Source organism: Vigna unguiculata, chromosome 3, assembly GCF_037176805.1.
Source record: "Vigna unguiculata cultivar grain cowpea cultivar isolate G323 ecotype 2 chromosome 3, ASM3717680v1, whole genome shotgun sequence".
Lineage (NCBI taxonomy): Eukaryota > Viridiplantae > Streptophyta > Magnoliopsida > Fabales > Fabaceae > Vigna > Vigna unguiculata.
In genome coordinates this window covers 5037025-5058243 of record NC_140794.1, presented here as the reverse complement: position 1 = coordinate 5058243, position 21219 = coordinate 5037025, and the positions used below count along the sequence as shown (strand labels likewise).

The 21219-nt window shown below is 31.8% G+C and overlaps 2 protein-coding genes and 1 pseudogene across 8 annotated transcripts; 2 read left to right on the top strand and 1 right to left on the bottom strand.

Annotated features, from left to right (window-relative positions):
- Window positions 1-242: 242 nt before the first annotated feature.
- Window positions 243-6550, bottom strand: TBL14 (TRICHOME BIREFRINGENCE-LIKE 14). 7 transcript variants are annotated; one of them, XM_028064156.2, is made up of 6 exons: window positions 6349-6550; window positions 5701-5780; window positions 5093-5356; window positions 3528-3884; window positions 1978-2176; window positions 243-1403 (listed from the first exon to the last, which is right to left on the bottom strand). In XM_028064156.2, exons 3-6 carry the CDS (start codon window positions 5247-5249, stop codon window positions 575-577), a joined length of 1542 nt encoding a protein of 513 aa, XP_027919957.1. In that variant the 5' UTR covers window positions 5250-5356; window positions 5701-5780; window positions 6349-6550; the 3' UTR covers window positions 243-574. The 7 variants fall into 7 exon arrangements, with proteins under 7 accessions (XP_027919957.1, XP_027919955.1, XP_027919956.1 ...); XM_028064154.2 differs by having other exon boundaries at window positions 5701-6216; window positions 6349-6549; XM_028064155.2 differs by having other exon boundaries at window positions 5701-6183; window positions 6349-6549.
- A 3884-nt stretch (window positions 6551-10434) lies between these two features.
- LOC114178560 (S-adenosyl-L-methionine-dependent methyltransferases superfamily protein) lies at window positions 10435-16203 on the top strand. The gene is made up of 9 exons (XM_028064549.2): window positions 10435-10589; window positions 11421-12598; window positions 12685-12834; window positions 13597-13867; window positions 14062-14172; window positions 14259-14433; window positions 15148-15420; window positions 15504-15698; window positions 15773-16203. The coding sequence occupies exons 2-9, from the start codon at window positions 11459-11461 to the stop codon at window positions 16011-16013; spliced, it is 2556 nt and encodes an 851-aa protein (XP_027920350.1). The 5' UTR covers window positions 10435-10589; window positions 11421-11458; the 3' UTR covers window positions 16014-16203.
- A 3284-nt stretch (window positions 16204-19487) lies between these two features.
- Window positions 19488-20569, top strand: LOC114178562 (nuclear transcription factor Y subunit B-7 pseudogene; annotated as a pseudogene).
- The last annotated feature ends 650 nt before the right edge of the window (window positions 20570-21219 follow it).

The window sequence follows — 21219 nt, the reverse complement described above, 5'->3', positions numbered from 1 at the left end:
TGGTAGCTTAAACATAATCCGTTTTCACTCTGTTTCTCGGAGAGATTAGTTTGTAACCACATACACAGTCCATGTTAAAAATAGAATAAAATAAATAAAGAAATCTATTCCGACCTGAAAGAAAGTAGATAGTGTTTTAACACACAAGCATTTACTACTGGTCCCAATGATTATTTCTTTTTCACTCTACTCAAATGGAAACTAATTATAATACAAATACCACCATAGAAAATACAAAATCATTTCAAACTGTTGAATAAAGGCCATGTCAACTTTGGTCATGCCTATGGTATTTATAGCTCATACCTCGTGTGGTTATGTTCGTCCTCGATTCTGTCCAAATCATACATATATATAAGTTTCAGCTAATTGTTCTTTCATAAAATGAAAATGGAATGGGCCTGTACGATCTCCCCACTTTTCCTATTTGGTGAGAAAACAATAAATGAAATACATCATTGGACGAAACAAATAATTGGTCTTCCTAGACCATAAATGATGGACAGATTCTGGTGCCCTAAACATCTTACTAATGCATTTGTAAGCAAGGAGAGGTGCCTAAGTATGACACAGCCTATATCTGAGCAACAAGGAGTTCGTTCCACGTATCTGGAATACCAGGTAGGCACCAATGCAAGCAGTCGCTTGAATTAAGAGTTCCTCTAAAATTGTAGCGCGACATGTGAGCCTCATCCCTCAATTGCGAAAGGGCAGTTATGTCCAGTATTTTAATCTTTGTACCCTTTAGAGCACCCTCGATAGTTGTATCAATAGACCCTTCTTGCATGACCTCACTTCCATTGGTTAAAGGGATAGTGTTGTCACAGCTTCCACCAGTGTTCCAATCCCCATTGAAGAAATGCCTAGGAGATATAGTCCTGAAGAAAGCTTTGAGCCGAGGATGCGAAACAAGTTGCAAATCAAGCCATCTGGCTATACTGTAGATTGTTAAGTTTTTGGCATTTGCAATTACTTCAATCTGTTTGTCTTCATTTGGCTTTCCATTAACATACATTATCCACCTGTTCGCAGTAAGCTTCCCCCTGTTCCAGTGGTGTCCTGTGTTAAGAACCAAAACATCAAAGCGATGGAGGAACCGACTCATGAAAGCTGGGGGACGGTCTAAATGCATGGCAACGTTTGACAGTTTGTCTGAGATGTTAAGGGGCTGCAAATCACTTAAGCTAGCTGACCAATAATATAATATAGTGGTATTAGTCTTGGGAAATCTATAAGCCCAACCATCTGGACGAATAGCTCCACGTGCTTTTACCAAACCATACTCCCACCCCACATTTTGAACCTCTGGGCTCTCTTCCCCACCAGTGGCCATACACATTAGAGATTGAAATTGTTGCCGGCCCAACGAGTCTCCTATGAAAGCAATTGTTTTGTCCTGCATCCTACATTCCACATTAGTATCAAATACCACTTACTAAATACTATTTAGGGTCCGATTGAAAAAAAATAAACAACTCTATAAACACGTGCAGAAAATAAATAAGAAAAAAAAAATTAAATGAGTTTTTCCGTAAGTTTAAATTAGCTTATGCACAAGTTAAAAATTAGCTCATGCACAAGTTAAGAATTAGAATTTAGAAAACTAAGACAGTTTTTACATATCTATTTTAATTTATGGAGAAGCTCATTCATTTATTCTCCCTATAGGTGTTTCTGGAGAAGTTTATCTAAACAGATCCCTAAATTGAGATTCACACACTTCCGTTATATTTTTTAACCCAAAGAAAAACAGAAAAAGGTAAAAGACAAAATGAGTAGAATTTCTGATTTAACCAAACAGAGTACAGACCGAATAAAATGAAAATTAAAATGATGCAAGGTTATTTATGTTTGTCATAAAATCAGAAAGCTTTTAAGCATATTTACATATAAGCAATTGAATAAACGTAGCAGGCGGATAATTTTGAAAGATGTTATGAAGAACTATATCTAAGAAGAAGAAAGGATTATACCTACTTTCTCAAGAATGCAGACCGGTCAAACTCTTGCATTTCACAATTTTCTGGTTGCCAGCGATATCCCTCATATGAGAAATCTGGTCGTTCTGTTATTCTACATGACCACATTGAGGATAACCATTTCTTACAGTTGAACCCAGAATACAGCGGCCTCCTGCTATCGGCAACCCACTTACCCTTGGCATAATTATTACAAACTGCAAAAGGAGAAATTCAATCAATAATAAATCAAGCCAGAGAACTTTGTTGAAGATACAAGGCTTAAGAATTTTAAACCAGGAAAAGACATAGAATCTGTAAACTATTTGCTAATTTTCTGGGGCATTAGTTGGAGTAATTGTGGCAAATGTCACCAGTTAGAACGTCTAGATTGTACTGGTAAACATGAAACTACAAAGAAGATGCTAATCTCTGGACTCAGAAACTATTAGCCTCTTCTGATAAGATAATCGTGTAACAGCAAAGTAATAAACAAACTTAGAGTGCTTCTTTACAGGGAAAATGTTCTGACAACTCAAGTTTCAGATACTCTAAGATAAAATATCAATAATCAATTATGGGGAAAAAGTTTGAATAATGTGAGGCACCAGAAGGGTATAATCTATTCATAGTCCAAAGATAATAAAATCCTGCATAAATTTTGATCAAATATAAAAGTGTAGATAAATACTAATTAAACATAAAATCTCTAAAAATAGTGAAAGATCTTTAAAATAATAGGAAAACTAAATTCTATGATAATTTAATGTTCCCAGAAATACTATAGTCTTTCAATATATGCTTAATCCATTCTACATCAGGAGACTCTCAGTAAGAGTTTAGCCTTCGTCTTTTTAAGATAACAAAATACTTCCCAGAATATATGAAGTTATCAACAAAGTTTAAGATTTGAAAGTAGAACTCAACTTCTGGATAGTGGAAGGTGGAAGTAATACTTACTACATAACTTGAGAAAGAGAAAGAAGAAAAAAATTGTTCCAATCAAAAAACTTACGGTTCCCAAGGAAACAACCAACTTCACAGAGAATATCAAGTTCCGATATTAAAATACTTGAAATGAATCTGTGTTACATTGTTATCCAATTTGAATTCCGCATAAGCAACCAATTCAAAGAGAACAAAATGTTCTAAGAAATTAGAAGCTTTTAGAGGAAACTTTCTTAAGTCATTGTTATCTTCAACAGGTATCCTACTTAAGCAAGTACTAAAAATAGCTAGGAAAATGCTACTTATCCAGAAAGTTTGATAGCAGGGGAATAATAATCTAGTTGGATATTTCTTGACTCTACAGTAGATGAGGGATCCCATTAGTTTGTCTTATTAACAACAACCCTTAAGTAGCAAAGTCGTTCACTTTGTTTAGTGTGTACAGCGTAGACCAGTACTCAATAGCAAGAGAGCAGCCCAAGCAGATTCTCAAAAGCAGTGATTTGAAGGGTTCCCAGAAAACAAGTAATTGCAAAACAATGATGACAATAGGTACATATTCATAGAGTGGAAGAAAAAGTTAATTGTAATGAATTTAAGAATAGAACAAAAATAATCTACCTTTACTTCTAGAAGAAGCTGTGACATTTTGTTTGTATTGAGTTTTTGGAGATTCTGCAGGAATAGAATCTATAGTTGTCACACCCTTGGAATCAAGTTGAAGTTTTGTTCCATTTTCTGTGGTTGGGGTTATGGATTTTTCCCCACCCTTTTCCAGTGTTGGAGTTCCTGTACCTCTGGAAGGAGTGAAATTTTGATTGTATTGAGATTTTGGAGAGTCTGCAGGTATAGAATCCACAGTTGCCTCAACCTGAGTATCAAGTTGAATTTTTGTTCTATTTTCTGTGCTGGGAGTAGCGGATTTTTCCACATCCTTTTCCAGTGTTGCGGTTCCCACAGATTCAATAGGGGCTTCCGCTGCAGATGCATTCATAAAGAAAGTCCTCAGTGTACAGTTAATAACAGAAAATAGCACAATTAGGAAATAGTAATTACAAAACACAAACAGAAAATGGTAACAAATCCAACAAGAAGAAAGAATCAATTAATTATTAGTCAATAGAACAGTATGAACAGATCCAACAAAAGGCAAATACAATTGAAAATGTCAAACTTATTAGGGAAATTGACAGACACACATGCAGTTAACAGTGTTTATTTTTACCATGGAAATTGTTAGGGACCAATACAATGTGTCAGGAAGGACAGAGCAGAGATTGTATACTATAAGAAATAAAAATAGCAGTGTTGTTAGGCTGGAAGTTGGCCAGTTAGTCAATTAGGAGAGTAGGTTATTAGAAAGAATAAATAACAGAAAGTGTACATAGGAAAAGGGTATTGGGAAATCATGGGCTAAACTGGGCACATTGCTCCGTTGTAAGGGGAAATCCTTGGAAGAGAATAGTCCCTAGTTTGTAATAACAGTGACAAACTATTCCTTCATGCTTACTTTCCCTCTAAACCTGTTAACATTCTGTTTTGTGTTTCTATGTTTCTATCAGAAATTCTACAAGGCCAAAAGCAATAACTATTTTGAGCATGTTTGGATGAACTTCTCCATTAGCTCTTTTAGAAGAGAAAAACGAGAACAAAAAAATTAAATTAGCTTATTTGTAAGCTAAAATCTACAGAAGCTATATGAGATAGTTTCTACAAGTGAGCTTATGCATAAGTTAATTTTAGCTTACAAAGAAGTTAATTTCAATTTTTCCTCTTATTTTTCTCTCTAGAAGGAACTTATGGAGAAGTTAGCCCAAACAGATTCATAGAGATATCAAGATCCTTATCAATTAAGTCTAATTTCAAGAACCTATCAAGCTTCTATAAGTTATAATTCATCATATAAATGTCAAGATCCTTATTGATTAGTAAGTTAAAGAACCAGGACACATCAGATTCCGAAACTACTTAAATTATTATTAATATCAATATCTGAACACGCTAAAAAATTAGAGATACAAGCATTCGTCCTTGTAAAATATTCCACTTCTAAATCTAATCTTGGAGCAGCTTCCATTTTAGATTTTGTTGAATATAAATTGTTTCAAACTCAATCTGTCAGTACCAAGAATCAAGAGAACAGAGGTGGTTAATGTTATTATGCATTTTCATGCTAGAGTACAAACCTGGAGGTAAGTTGTACCACTCTTGAGCTGATCTTAAAGTCATAGCTATTAATGGATTTCTCTCCCATGTCCACATTAATGTGGTAAAGAGAACAAGAGTAACCAGAGGCAGGAAAATAAACCTCCCTTTAAAGCTATAAATATGTCCTCCTTTCATTTGTGCTTAATAGATATAGCAAATACAGATCTTTGACTCAGACAGCACATTCAGGAAATATCTATCACACAATATCTCCAGTGAATCAAGTTGTTCCAGAGGCTTATCTGTGTAAGTATAAGAATAAAGGGATCAGAAAGACAAATAAAGACATGAAAATAAAAATATTTGGAGCTAGCTAGACATCGGTATTCAAGCAGAGAAGTCTATAATTCAGCAAAAAAATGAAGCAAAGAAGTCCACATGTCTGCTTATTTTATCTTTCTTTCCTCCCAAACAATTTCAAAAATTATCTCACTTTCTATTCTTTTTTATTCTTTCCTAATGGAACTGTCTAGTACTGGAAAGTATACACACTCCTTTATTTGTATTCACAGTTGAGTATATGTATCCTCTCTTGCAGAGTTCGAATAGAAGACAATGTAATAAAAAAGAAATTAACACTCTGTACCTTTTTGTTTATCTCTCTCCTACTCAAACTTTTTGGTATTAAAAATGCCCCACTAGGAAGGAAGTTCAGTCTCATCCAACCTAAAAAGAAAACGATTTAGCACTCAGAATAGGCCAAGCAAACAACTAAAATCACTTCCTTTGAACCGCATTTCATCTTCCGCGAACACATTATTCACCTTCATAATCACACTCCACACAAACAAACACACACCTCTCTCATGGAGACACACTCAACTGATAACAACTTCTCATTGAACTGGGCACAAACTTTCCCTTAGAACAGAATTGTATTATCACACCAAAAACACAGATTTACGTTCATGAAGCAAAAACCAGAGTGTGGATGTATTACCAGAGGCCAGACACACATCAGGAAAATTCAAACAAAATCTCCGCTAATAATCCATTAAGATCTCCAAACATCCAAAACCAACATCCAATTGATGTAGCCGTTTCTGTCTGCTAATGATCACGACTCAACCTATATATTTCCATGCATAATTGCAACACATACCTTCAAATTCAAATGCCTACTCTTAATTTATAAGTGAAACTAAAGCTAGAGAAACGAACGAAAAAATGTATGCAAGTATTAATGTTAATAATAACAAAAATTAGAAAAAAGAAAAAACAATGGAGTAAGAACCTGTGGTAGTTGCAGGTGCATCTTGATTGGGTTGTGTAGGGTTTTTCACAATTGCAGATCCACTGCCTTTGTAGATGGAAAAGACGAAGTTAGCCCTGAGATTGTTAAAGAAGATGAGGACGATGAAGAAGACAATGATGGTGATACTGATGCTATTGTTTTACTGGTTATGTCTCGTCCGTGACTCACCGCCAGGGATCCAAATTAAAGACGACTTGTTTTATGACGAGATGAGGGATATTTCTGTCATTAAGAAAATAAAAGAAGGTATTATGGGAATTGTGTCGTGATTGCAAATGATGATTAGTGTTCCCCAGATGAGTCACTGTGTTGAAGAATAAAAGAATAAGTCTGGATCTTAACGCCTAAACATATGCTTTAATCTTATTCAACATATTTTTAGACTCTAATAAGATACTTACTGCGATGAAAAAGTTAAGACGTCTTTTAATATTATTTTTTAATTGTTATATTCTTTGACCTGATTTTGAATATATTTTTTACTTTGACCATAGATTACATAAAAACGGTAAGTTACAAAAACTCATTTAAACGAAAATATTAATTATATAATTCGTATTAATTTATTATCTTTGAGAAACATACAAGAAATATAGGGTACAACAAATTATGAACTAAGTCAATTTTTAGTTTTTGTAACTTTGTTCATGTGTACTTTTTAGTCCGTATGATAAAATTAATGAAAGTTCTTTTAATTTTTAAAATCAATTCAGTCTAATATGCCATCCAATTATTAAAAAAACACTAACATATTTTTTGTAATAATACTTCTAAACTTTATAATTAGACACTTCAATTATTATGATACCTAAATAAGTAACCAGAAATTACTATATCAGGCGTCTCTGTTGATATAATTACATAGATATCTACTTGCCTTTCTTATATATTTTAACAAAACTCACATTTCTTGTATTTTTTTAAATAGGTATTTACCTTTTTAACATATGATATTTACTTTCTCTATTTTTTATTAAAAAAAAATATTTTTCAAAAATAATTTTAATTCCTCAGTTTTATATTTATATTTCACCTTATGAGTTTTCATATTTTTTATTTGATTTTAATTAATTTGATTTCTTTAAATAAAATAAATCTCATTTACTAAAATTATACAAAAATAATATCTATTTAAAAACAAAAAATATGTGAATGTTATTTTATTAAAAATAAAATTTTACATCATTAAATATAGATTTGTGAGTGATAATGTAAATAACATGTCCTAATTTGGTTATAATTCAGTTATTTTAACACATGTCATTAATACCATCAAATTATCACCTCATACACAGTGTAATAAATAATCCATTCATATAGGACAATATCACATTTCGTTTACACTATTATATTATAATTTTTTAAATAACAATATTTCTTATTAGTAAACAAAACCTTTTTTTCGGAATAATAATAATAAAGGTTCACTAATACATTTAGTGTTCCACGCCCCCAAATAGATTAATTCATGAAGTGATGATCGAATATCTCAATTGTAATTTACTTTTTATTTGTTACTATTTGTTATTTTTTCATGTTCATTTTTAAGTGTAAATTTTTTTTTTGAAAAATCAATAAATATAATAATTTTCTCTAGTTAAAATAAAATCTTGACAATATTCACTTAAATTACAACACAACGAATATATACTTAAAATTATCTTTTACGGGCTTTCATTCTTCATTTAACAATTTTTAAAAGGATTTAACGTGCTTTCGGTAAAATTTAAAATTAATTTTTTGTAAGAAAAAATTAAACTAATTTAATTTCTTACTTTTAAATATACATATAATTAATTATTTAAATTAAATATTTTTAAATTAATTTAATGTCTTAAACATATTTTTTAATTAATATTGAAGTCAATATATATCAAATTAAGATAATAAAATAATATACATTTGAAAATTGAAATAAATTTGATAAAATTTGATTAAAATAATTAAATTTATGTAAAACTAAAATCATATTTAAACATTTTTTAAATTCAAAGTATACAGTATTCTGTCAGTTGAGTTAACCAATTTGTTTCGTCAATATGTACCTTCATGCTTACTAAAAGTAATTCCTTAAATTATTATTAAATGTAAACTAAAGTAATTCCTTATATGCTTACCAAAAGCCATCATTTTGACCAAAAAGGCATAACAGCATGTTTCAAAACAAAATCATATAAACAAACAATTTTGTTGTTTAAGTGGTAATTATGCATAGATAGTTGTTTAGTTATAAAGTATGATGTATCATAATTTGTTAACTCTTTCACAATTTATTAAAAAAAATGCATGAGCAATAATTTTATTAATTAATAATATATTAAATTATATTGGTAATTTATTAAACTCATTCTTTTAAAGTTAGATTCGTTCAAATTTGAATCAATTTCAGACCAATTTTGGGAATGTTAGTTTATTAAGCATGGATGAAAAATCAGCTGGTGACTAAGGAGGTTAGGTATGGCTGTCATTAAAACAAATTTGTTTCATTACTTGTTCCGTTATTTGTTAAGTATTAATAAAAGAATACCTGTGAATATTAATGAACATTCGTAAATGGTTTTGTATTTTATTTTTTTAAAATTGAAATAAAATTATCTAAAATATTCTTTTAAAAATATAAACTTAGATAAAAAATTAATTTTAAAAAATTCATCTCTTAAAAACATTTAATTATATACATCTATATATAAATATATGTAAAATTAAATTTTAAATATTTGTGTGATTAATATTTCTTTTATTAATAATTTTATTTTAATCAATTTAAGTAAAAGAACGTTAAAGTAAAATATACCAATGATTAATAAATCAGGTCAAAATATCTTATCCTTAACAAATCTTATTTTTTAGGATTAAGTATGTATTTAGTCTCTAAACTTTGACCTAACATTAGAATTCGTCCTTTTAGACTTCGATACATTTTGGTCCCTAAATTTTATAAATGAATAAATATAGTCATTTTAACCCAATTATGTTAACTTTTTTTATGTGTAAAACGTTCTTCATGTTAGTATTAAAGTTTTTTTTTATCCTGTTTGACACATCTCTAATTTAATATCTACGAAAAATATTTTTAATTCCTAAAAAAAATTAACGTAATTGAACTAAAAAAATTACAATCATTAATTTTTAAAGTTTAGATACCAAAATATATTAAAGAAAAACAAATTATAATTTTCGATCAAAATACTAAAATCATACTTTACCCTGTTATTTGTATTCACGGAATTATTTTACCATATATATATATATATATATATATATATATATATATATATATATCATTTTTGACATTGTGTTATTGCACTTCATTTTCCTTACGCGTCCTTTTCAGTCTTTTCTCAACCTATCCATGACATGTCACGTGAAATCTTCTAAATTAAAAGAATAAAGAAAAGAAGAACCCACCGACTCAAAAGTCTAAAACATCACTTGTGGTGGGAGCCACGTTACAGATCTCAACGACCTTCATCTGGTACGTGTCCAAATACTTCAGGAACAGTATTTGTTTATAAAAGTTCAAATCCAAGTTATCTCCTTAAAAAAATAATGTAAATTCGATCTCCAAATACATTATGAATGGCACGTTGAATATTTTTGTGCCTTAAGTTATAGGCAACTCTTTTTAATAAACAATATGCATTTGTATGTGGAGATTCGAGACCTAGCACATGCAGGGTTTTCGTAATAAGACAATTTTCATTAATTAAAATGGAAAGATTGGAAAAAGATATTAAACTTTGTTACCTATATACCCTCGCGAATTTACTGCGACATGGGTCTTTGTTTGGCAAAGCCCAACACGTTGAAATGGTGATCCCCACCGGTTTCACGCCATTCATGGGGACGTCACTTTCTAATACATACTATCAATTTTATCTATCTTCTCTCTCACAAACGTCACATTCAGTAAGATTTCCCTGTTTAATTACAAAACTTAAATTCTTTGAACTATTAATATTTTAAAAAAAAATATTTTAGATATTACAAAAAAATAATACAATTAACTCACGCCGCTGAATTGAACAGATTCCTCCCATAACGACAAAACGCTGGTGTACCCCACCCTCTCGTTTTATTATATCTACCTCAAAACACTTCCTCGTTGCACTCCAATTCCGTGTTTTCGTTCTGCGTTCTTCTCTTTCCACTCTCGCCATGCGCGACACGATGCTGAGTTAACCTCTTCCTCTTGCTTCTCATATCCCGAACAGTAATAGGTTTGTCGAATTAGCCTTTCTTTCATTTCAAGCTATTCAGATCTACCGGCGTATTCACCAGAACTGCGTTTTTCTCTATTTAGTTTTCGCATTCGCTGTTTTGCTTATCTCGATTGAACTTTTTTCTTGTTGCTTTCTTTTATCGTAGCATGCATTCGCGTGACGTTTATGCTATCGGTGCAGTTTTTCTCTTCCGGCAGAGTAGATCTGCGCGGGAATGTTGTTGATTTAGAGTTGAACTTGTCTTTGTTTCTGTTTTCAATTCGTTGAATGTCCTGAATCTTTGAAATCTCTCGGTTCCGTAATTCTTGGTAATGGAATCTTCGTTGTTGAATTTTTGTCATCCGTTTTTTTCTGGTTGTTTTATATCTTTCTAGATCGTTCTTGTTTGTTGAATTTTGTTAGATCTGGTCGTTTTACTTTGTGAGACGATGTTCTCGGGTTGAGAGAGAGAAACATGCATCTCAATGTATGTCTTTGTGTTTCCCCTCAAATTGTGCAAGGCTTCGACAGTCGTCAACGGAATCAATTTAGTGGACCTTCTTATACCTTGTCAAATTGTGCAAGGCTTCGACAGTCGTCCCCTTGAGTTTTTACCAATTTTTGTGATTATTTCCATATTTGTATTTATTTTGTCATCTAACTGCATGCGTATTGGCAATTGAGTGTATGTATTTATTTTTTTCATCGAACTGATGAATATTGGCAATTGAGTGTATGTATTTGTCCTTTTCATCTAACTGCATGGATATTGGCAATTGAGTGTTAACATTACCTATCCATGCCTAACAATTGGGATGGTGTTTGATTGTTGTTTGGCTTATGTCGCAGGTCTAAACTATCTGTGAACAGTTGCCCCCTCTAACAACATGGCGCAAGCTAAATATACTAGAATAGATAATAATAATACTAATAATAAGCGATCGGCAACGAGTTACCTTTCGACAGTGACTATTGTCGTGTTTGTTGCTCTTTGCTTGTTTGGTATTTGGATGATGACGTCATCGTCCGTAGTGCCTGTGCAAAATGTAGATATGTCTCAGGATAATAAGAACGAGGGGCAGGATCAGAGTGTGGTGAAAGAACAGAACGAGGTGAAAGAACAGAGCGATGTGATAGATCAGAGTGGGGTGAAAGAGCAGAGCGAGGTGACAGAACAGGCTACTGACCCCTCTGGTAAAAGTTCTCAACAGTTTGAAGAAAATCAAGGTGATCTGTCTGCTGATGCAACAAAAGGGGATAGTACACCTGATAAAACCTCTGACGAGCCAGAAAAAAGAGAAGAAAAATCGGACGAAAAGTCTGAAGAGAAACCTTCTGATGATACAAAAACAGAAAATCAAGATTCAAATTTTAGCGAGAGGAAATCAGATTCTGATGAGAGCGTGAAGCAATCAGATTCTGACGAAAGCGTGAAGAAATCAGATTCTGATGAGAGCGTGAAGAAATCAGATTCTGATGAGAACGATAAAAAATCAGAATCCGATGTGATTGAAAGTAAACCCGAATCAAATGAGAACAAGCAGTTCGATTCATATTCAGATGATAAGAAATCTGATGATGCAGGTGAAACACCAGATAAGACCGAAGAAAACGTGGAACAAACTGGTACCAAAGACTCTGACGAAATTTCCGATAAGAAAACTGATGACAGTACCAAGAACCAGGGTTCAACTGATGCATTCCCTTCTGTAGCTCAGTCAGATCTTCTGAATGAAAGTACCCCGCAAAATGGTTCTTTTTCAACTCAGGCATCAAAGTCAAATAATGAAAAGGAATCTCAAGAATCCTCCAAGCAGTCTACAGGGTACGATTGGAAACGGTGCAATGTCACTACTGGCTCTGACTTCATTCCGTGCCTCGACAACTTGAAAGCAATCAGTAGTCTTCCAAGCACCAAACACTACGAGCACAGAGAAAGGCAATGTCCCCAAAAACCTCCTACCTGCCTTGTCGCTCTTCCTAATGGATACAAACGCCCAATTGAATGGCCCAAGAGCAGAGAGAAGGTAGACAATAACACAAATGCTTGTTAGTTACCATTCTTTGTTTAAAATTTTATTCTTTCATGAAATAATAAATTGTTTTCCTGCAGATATGGTATTCTAATGTTCCACACACTAAGCTTGCTGAATATAAGGGGCACCAGAATTGGGTGAAAGTAACTGGCGAATACCTTACTTTTCCAGGTGGTGGAACCCAATTCAAACACGGTGCACTTCATTACATTGACATCATACAACAGGTAAAATGTATACCCTATTAGTTGCTTTTACTAGTGTTGCGTCTTTATATATAAATCTGGATAACAATTTGCTGCATGTTCCCATAAATCAATGTTGTATGTGCTATATAACTTATTAGATTTTATAGATATTAAATGTTTGTACTTTTTATTTAAAAATTCACAATGTAATTTGTTAACGTGTGCCCTAAAGGCACTCATTACCGAAACCACAAAACAAAATGTTTCATGTTGATCTAACATTGACATTTCCTAGGTGACTGGTACGAGATTAATTTTGTCTGACGTTTGACATTAAGATTGATATTCAAAGCAAAGAAAATATTCGATATTATATTAACATTAATTAAAATAAGTGATTGCAATTTGTTTAATGTCTAATCTTACGGGGTTGGGGGAACCCTAATATATTGGAACTGTAAAGAAAATGATGTTACTGACTCTACTATGGGATTTGAGGTTCTACATTGAGCTTCTTTGACAAGAGAAAAAAATGGTGCTGAAATGTTAAATTTTTGTTATGTCTCCCAGTGGAAAAATCAGGTAGGTATGAACTATGCACATATGCTGTGCTTGGAGACAACCAAAATGTTACAAATAGAAGTATCAGCATAATTTTAACTTCTGCCAAAAAATTTCTTTGGCAATAAGAGAACTTAGACATGGTAATGACTAAAAGAAATTATGCTTTATGTGGCTGTGATATGTTTTCTTTTTTGATGTTGAGTTTTGTACTTAATATACGGAACTTTGATGCTGCAGTCTGTACCTGATATTGCTTGGGGCAAACGCACACGTGTGATTTTAGATGTTGGATGCGGTGTTGCCAGCTTTGGTGGCTTTCTCTTTGAAAGAAATGTACTTACAATGTCAATGGCACCAAAAGATGAACACGAAGCTCAGGTACAATTTGCACTTGAAAGAGGGATTCCTGCTATATCCGCTGTGATGGGCACAAAGAGGCTTCCCTTCCCTGGGAGAGTATTTGATGCAGTCCATTGTGCACGCTGTAGAGTTCCTTGGCATATAGAAGGTAGCAACGACCTAACCTTGACTTTGATTAGATAAATTATTTGTTCATACAAGTTTGAAATTTTATGTAGCGTTGTGGTACTTTCCCGGCTTGTGCATTTAGGTATTATGAGAACTTGTATATAGTGTGTACTCGATGTAAAATTCATATAAATTTAACTGGATTTTTGGGACTTGCTCCTTGTATACGTGTAGGTGGGAAACTTCTTTTAGAGCTGAACAGAGTTTTGCGACCAGGTGGTTTCTTTGTATGGTCTGCTACTCCTATTTACCAAAAGCTTGCTGAAGATGTTGAAATATGGACAGGTAGATAATGATATACTGTTTTCTGCCTCTATTAATCAGCTTAACGTTTCTGCATTAGTTCTGACGTTTTCTGAATGAATTTGCAGATATGAAGAAACTAACAAAAGCAATGTGCTGGGAACTAGTGTCCGTCAGCAAGGATAAACTTAATGGAGTTGGTATCGCTGTGTTCAAGAAGCCAGATTCTAATGAGTGTTATGAACAACGTTCTATTGATCGGCCTCCTATGTGTCCAGACTCCGAAGATCCTAATGCAGCATGGTATTTCTTTGTTAATTGACATGTCAAAAAAAATTTCTTTAAAAATCAAAAACAGAAAAAAGGAGTTTCGTGCTAAGTTAATTGTTGATATTCATGTTTCAATGTAATATAAAAATTGTAGATATTTCTAGTCAAGGTTTAGTTACTCCTCTAGATTTTATATTTGCACAATTTTTATGCTTTAATCCCTGCACCTAAAAACTATTCACTTTAGTTTCTATGCATACATTTTTTATTTTTTTAGTCCCTTCACATTTTTTAATCTGTTTTAGTTTCTACACATTTTCAGTCTATTTTTAGTCCTTGGTGTCCAAATTTGTAGACTAAAACAGATTAAAAAAATGTGTCAAAACTAAAATGACTAGTTTTTATGAGTAGAAACTAAAGTGTAAAAAATGCAAAATTATAGGAACCAAGAGTAATTAAATATTTATTCAATTTTCCCACAGGAACATGTGTGAAAAACATACAGTCACAAATCAAACGTTGTGCGGTTATTTAGTTACACTCGGATTCTGCTAAAAATGAACAAATGCTTTATTTTTGTAGTTTCTACTTTTTCAAATCTCCCCGCAGTATTTATTTTATAAGCTAGAACACTGATAATCTCACACTACCTTTTTTTAAACTTCCCCTGTGCAATAATTGGATCGTTATTATGCACCCAAAAAGGTGTAAATATACATGGCTGCTGCCTAATCTCTCTGTCTGCAGGAACATTCCGTTACAAGCTTGCATGCACAAATTACCAGTGAATTCAACAGAACGTGGGTCACAATGGCCAGAAAGATGGCCAGCAAGATTGACCAACTCACCTTACTGGCTTACAGATTCTCATGTTGGAGTTTATGGAAAGCCCGCCCCTGAAGATTTTACTGTCGATTATGAACACTGGAAACGTATAGTGTCCAAGTCTTATCTTAATGGAATCGGAATTAAGTGGTCCAATGTGCGGAATGTCATGGATATGAGAGCAGTCTATGGAGGGTGAGCGAAATTTGATTTCCCATTTTTCTCTGAATTATGCCTGCTGTTATTACCACTTTGACAACTTGTTTTTTGTGTTACAGGTTTGCTGCCGCCTTGAAGGATTTGAATATTTGGGTCATGAATGTGATTTCAGTGAATGCTCCAGACACGCTTCCCATTATTTATGAACGAGGTCTCTTTGGCATGTACCATGACTGGTGTGAATCATTTAGCACCTATCCGAGGTCCTATGATCTACTTCATGCAGATCGACTATTTTCAAATATTAAGAAAAGGTGCCAACAACTATTTCATTTCTCATTCGTAACCAGTAACATTTATTATATACTAATGTTCTACGGTCATGCAGGTGTGATTTGAGAGCTGTAATGGCCGAGGTTGATAGGATTCTTAGGCCTGAGGGAAAGCTTATTGTGCGGGACACAACTGAAATCATTAACGAGGTAGCAGCTATGGTGAAGTCCATGCAGTGGGAGGTTCGCATGACTTACTCCAAAGAAAAAGTTGGCTTTTTGTGTGTGCAGAAGTCTATGTGGCGGCCTACGGAATTCGAAACACTCGAGTATGCTATTGGCAAGTTACCAACATGATTGTTGGGTTTTCGCTGCCCAAAATTCTTTGTACCTTCACTTCCGTCATTATTCATGTATAATTATAGTTAGGCATTTATGTGCTCGTTTTTTTTTTCCTTGGTAACGAATTTTGATCCTGTTACGATTTGTGTCTTTTGCTGTAACATGGTGCTATATAGTCAAGAAAATGTTATCACATTCTTTCAAATGTAGAGGCTTTTGGTAATTAGTTATGATTCTGGAAGTTACATGGGACAGGAGCTATATGCTCTTGATTCAAATATCAAATACTGGACGTGAAGGCTTAATATTATATACTTATGTCTTAAAATGTTTCCATATATTAAATAAAAGGAGCATTGTAATTGGAATCCATGATTGCTTTACAAAAAAGAAAGAGGAAGGGGTCGTGTTTATCTGTTCTCTGAATTAAATGATCGTGTTCCATATTTTAGTCACCAACACTAGAAAGAAATACTAGGGTTTCACAGGAGTTCTTTTTCGATGAGGAGGTATGATTGTACCAGTTCTTGTTATGTGTCTACCAATAAACATGTGGCTTTTTGTCCTTCTGTTAAGTGTCTACAACCCATCCGTTTTATGTATTAATTTTCTTCCTCATCATTCTTAACTCGTTTCTTTTTATTTTCCGGATTTCATTTTTGAAAACCTATCAAGTTTTTAAACGATAATTAATATTAAAACGACAGTTTTATGCTTCAAACTATTTTTTCTATGAATTTTTTTTTCTTATGTTTGTTAAGCATTTGTTTTCTTCGTACTTTTTTTTATATATTATCTATTCTTATATTTTATAACAACCATCCCTCTCTATAAAAGAAATAAAAAATCTCGAAATAAAGAATATATAAAAAAATATCTAAAATTTAAAATTAAAGTTAATTTATTTGTCATCCAACTTTTAATTATTTAATATGATAAGAATTTAGAGTATTGTTACGGTCATGTGTTGGCTTATTTACAATGATGTGGTAAGAGCTAAAAAATACCATATATACGACTTTAATTAATATTACAGAATAGTTATGTTGGTATATACAAAATGTATCCATGGTATCCGATTACTGTGTCAAAAGATGACTTAACATCTTAGCTAAATACTCTAACTACCAATCAACCATATAATTCATGGTACATCGTGTGAAACTCCGAACGAAGGCATCCAAATATAAGATTTGGTGCCAAAATATCAAGTTAAAATACAAATTATAATAGTTTATAAATTTGTCTTAATGAGTTCATATATTAAAAAGTATAGTTGGCGGAATATTTAGTCTCGAAATAGTAAAATTTTGTAATTGAAATTGTTTGACCATTTATAACAAATTTGGTACATATTGTTTAATTTGATGGTCATGAAATTGGTATTGTTTAACATTCCATTTTAAGTGATATCAAATCTTTTTCTAAATCATAACAAATTTGCTACATATTGTTTAACTTGATGGTCATGAAATTGGTATTGTTTACCAGTTTAAGTGATATCAAATCCTTTTCTAAATCATAAGAAATTGGGTATATATTGTTTAACTTGGTGGTCATGAAATTGATATTGTTTACCATTCTATTTTAAGTGATATCAAATCCTTTTCTAAATCACAACTTTGGTGCAATTATTAAACAAATTTTGAAATTTATCATTAAAGTTGAGAATACCCAACGAAGATGGTACATTTTTAGCTATATGTTACAAGAATAATATATATTGACATTATATTTTTTTTTTCTTTGGTCATGGCAATATTTTGGTCTACAATTGTTTGTAGGTGTGTTGTTTTTCGTACTTTCAAATAACAGTTTGAATAACTAACCAAGAGAAACATTCTTACATCAAACAAAATATTATGACTAAAGATGATATTTTGCCAATGGTGAATCACACCAATAAATGATGCATAAATTAAGTTATAGTCATCATAAGTGGTGTAAAACTATTATTGATTTTGAATCTATGATATATCAAAAGCATATCAGTCAAGTGATTCTGAGTCTAGTTACAGATTGTAATAGAATAAAAGGATATTGTGTTTGTGTTTTTACTATAGTTAACCAAAAATGAATATTTCTAACTTCAATTATTTTCAGTTTTCTAATATATATATATATATATATATATATATATATATATATAATTTTGCATGTCTTTCATTACTAAATTACTAAGTTGATCAAAATTTTTAACCTCTTCATTCAAATATATAACTCCAAATATTTATATCAGAAATCTCAAATTTATGTATAAAGAACAGAACTCATTATATTAGTGTCTATGATGGATTTTTTTTTGTATAATACTAATCCATATAGTCTCATTGTTAAGTGCTACCAGATCTCGTACATTTGAACTCATCGTCGTGGACCCAAATTCATTAGTATGAGACATTTTCTTTTTCAAGTGAAATCTCCTTGTATATATATGAAAGAGTGAAAAAATATTTTTATTGTTGTGGAATAAAAAGCCTTCGTATCTCAATGTATATATTAAATTTATTCGGAGCTAGAGTTGGATCTACTTCATACCAATAGTAATCATAATACCTAAACTAATCATGATTCTTTTTATATCTCCTCGTAACATATGATATGTTTCTCATAGATTGCAACAAAAATGTCTTCGCTCAATGACATAAAGTCATGTTCCTTCACCAACTTTGAAATTGTACATAATCATTTCTTACTCACTAAGATGTATTACTGTTTGACAATTTGTTCTTGAATACGACCTTCCATAAGTTTCTTCCTTTTGATTTATGTTCTTAAACAAACCTTTGAAACAAAAATTTTTCAAAACCACCGTTATCGTATAACTTTCTCCTATCTCTACACTAAAACCCATTTTTGAAAGTATATATGTTTGATATAAATTATAGACTTCATCTATATGTATTCACTTTGGTCCATATTTATCCTATACAAACAGTATTCATTTTTCAAAATTGGCTTTATTGAATAATATATATATATATATATATATATATATATATATATAATTAATATTTTAATCTAAAATAACAAAACAAAAATTAAGAAGCAGATGGAGAAATGCTACCACTTATAATGACTCTTGAGAGTGCTTATATAATGATCTTATCACTTATATATATATATAATACATATGCATATATAGTTATCATAAAGTTGATTATTAAGAAGTACGAAAGATGAAAAGAAGTATATACAATAGAGACATAGTTGTTGGATTTTGATTGAAAATGGGATATAAGTGTAGGAAGATATATAAAGAAAGAAAGAGAATTTTGGATGTCAATAATAGTATTGTAATCTAACATCTAGAGCGAGTCCGGTGGATTTGATTGGTGAAAAAATCCACAGCACCCATTTTTTTGTTTTCGAATTTTCCTTGTCCTAACCCTTCTTACATGCCTATTTTTATGCCTCTCTTTCAGTTTATCTACACAGTAATATGCAACATAATTAACTAATAAATATCCAAATCTTCTCCATTCCCTTTATCTCCAACATTAAATTTGTCATGGAAGATGAAAACCATAACACTTTGCCAAATGGTTTTAACTCTGCAAGCCCCGAAAGCCCTTGCTTAAAGACAACCAACAACAACAACAACAGCACCAGCACCACCCCAACCACACAGAACAACAACATCAACAATAACCATAATAACAACAACAACAACAATAACCACAACAAAGAACAAGACCGGTTTCTCCCCATTGCCAACGTGGGAAGAATCATGAAAAAGGTTATTCCTTCGAACGGAAAAATCTCCAAGGACGCAAAGGAAACTGTCCAAGAGTGTGTCTCTGAGTTCATCAGCTTTGTGACCGGAGAAGCCTCAGACAAATGTCAGAGGGAGAAGAGAAAGACCATCAATGGTGATGATGTCATTTGGGCCATCACAACCTTAGGGTTTGAGGATTACGTTGAACCCTTGAAAATTTACCTTCAGAAATATAAAGAGATCGAAGGAGAAAAACTTAACATTCCAAAGCAACTTCGTTCTGAACAAAGGCTACAACAGCACCAACAAAATAACAGTAACAGTAGCCAAGACGATAATAACCAACAATTCAATGGTGCATATGCCTCCACCAATCTCATTTCTCAGCCCCCATATGTCACCACTGATCAGAAGTTTTCGTTACCCTTTTCCCCAAACTCCATTCAGAATCACCAGATTGATTCTGTGGGGCACTGGTACGAATAAGATAAAAAAGATCGACCATGTTTGGTTTCGTTTTTTTCATTTTATAGACACTGCGTAAATAAATAACCTTTAGAACTCCATTTTTCATAATAAAGTGATCCAGCTATTAGGTTTCTTTTTCTGCTTCTTCTTGGCCTAAAGCATTTGGATACAATTACATATATATATATATACAACAGTTTGTGAGGTAAACCAAAAGCACTTTTGGAGACACAAATTCATGTTTTTACAACAATTTAAGCACTTTTAGGGTTCAATAACAGTTAATTGCTTTTGCATGTTTATACATGCACGTCAAGTGTGTGTGTGTGTATAGCTGTAGCAATATATAAACTCGGATTTTTTTGCTTCTCCTTCGAATTTTCTCTCTCCCATTGTTTTCTTTTTTCTCAGATTCTAACTTCGTGAAATTTCACTGAGTATTTATTGTTTTCTTGTATTTATTAAACAAATAATATTGTGAAAAAGAAAAGGTTAACTTGTGTTTTATTTTGATGGAAATTTTACAAGTTTTCTAAGATATTTAATATTTTAAATTTGAATGAATCTATTTTAAATTAATTTATTTTAAAAATATTTTGTTTAGATAAATAGTTAAAAATTCATTAATTTTATTTATTTTTTAAATAAAGTTATTTAATTATCAAATATAAAACATTATTTAAATATTAAATAATTGTTAATAATTAAAAATATATAAATCAGAATCATTGCAATTATGTTTTGATCAACAAACAAAAATTGATTTGAAGAAAAAGTACATACAAATTTAAAAATATTAAAAAAATTTAAACTATTATTTAATTTTAAATAATTAAATTAATCTTCGTTTTGCCATCAACTCGAATATTGTTTTTTAAAGTATAAAAATATCTTCGTTTTACTTATTGACGCAAAAACATTGTTTACGGTTTCTTATAAAAGTATCTTCACTTTAATTATTAACACAAAAGCATTTGAATTTGATTCAATGATTCACATGGATAATGCACCTTTTGCCAAAGACTCCATCATTAT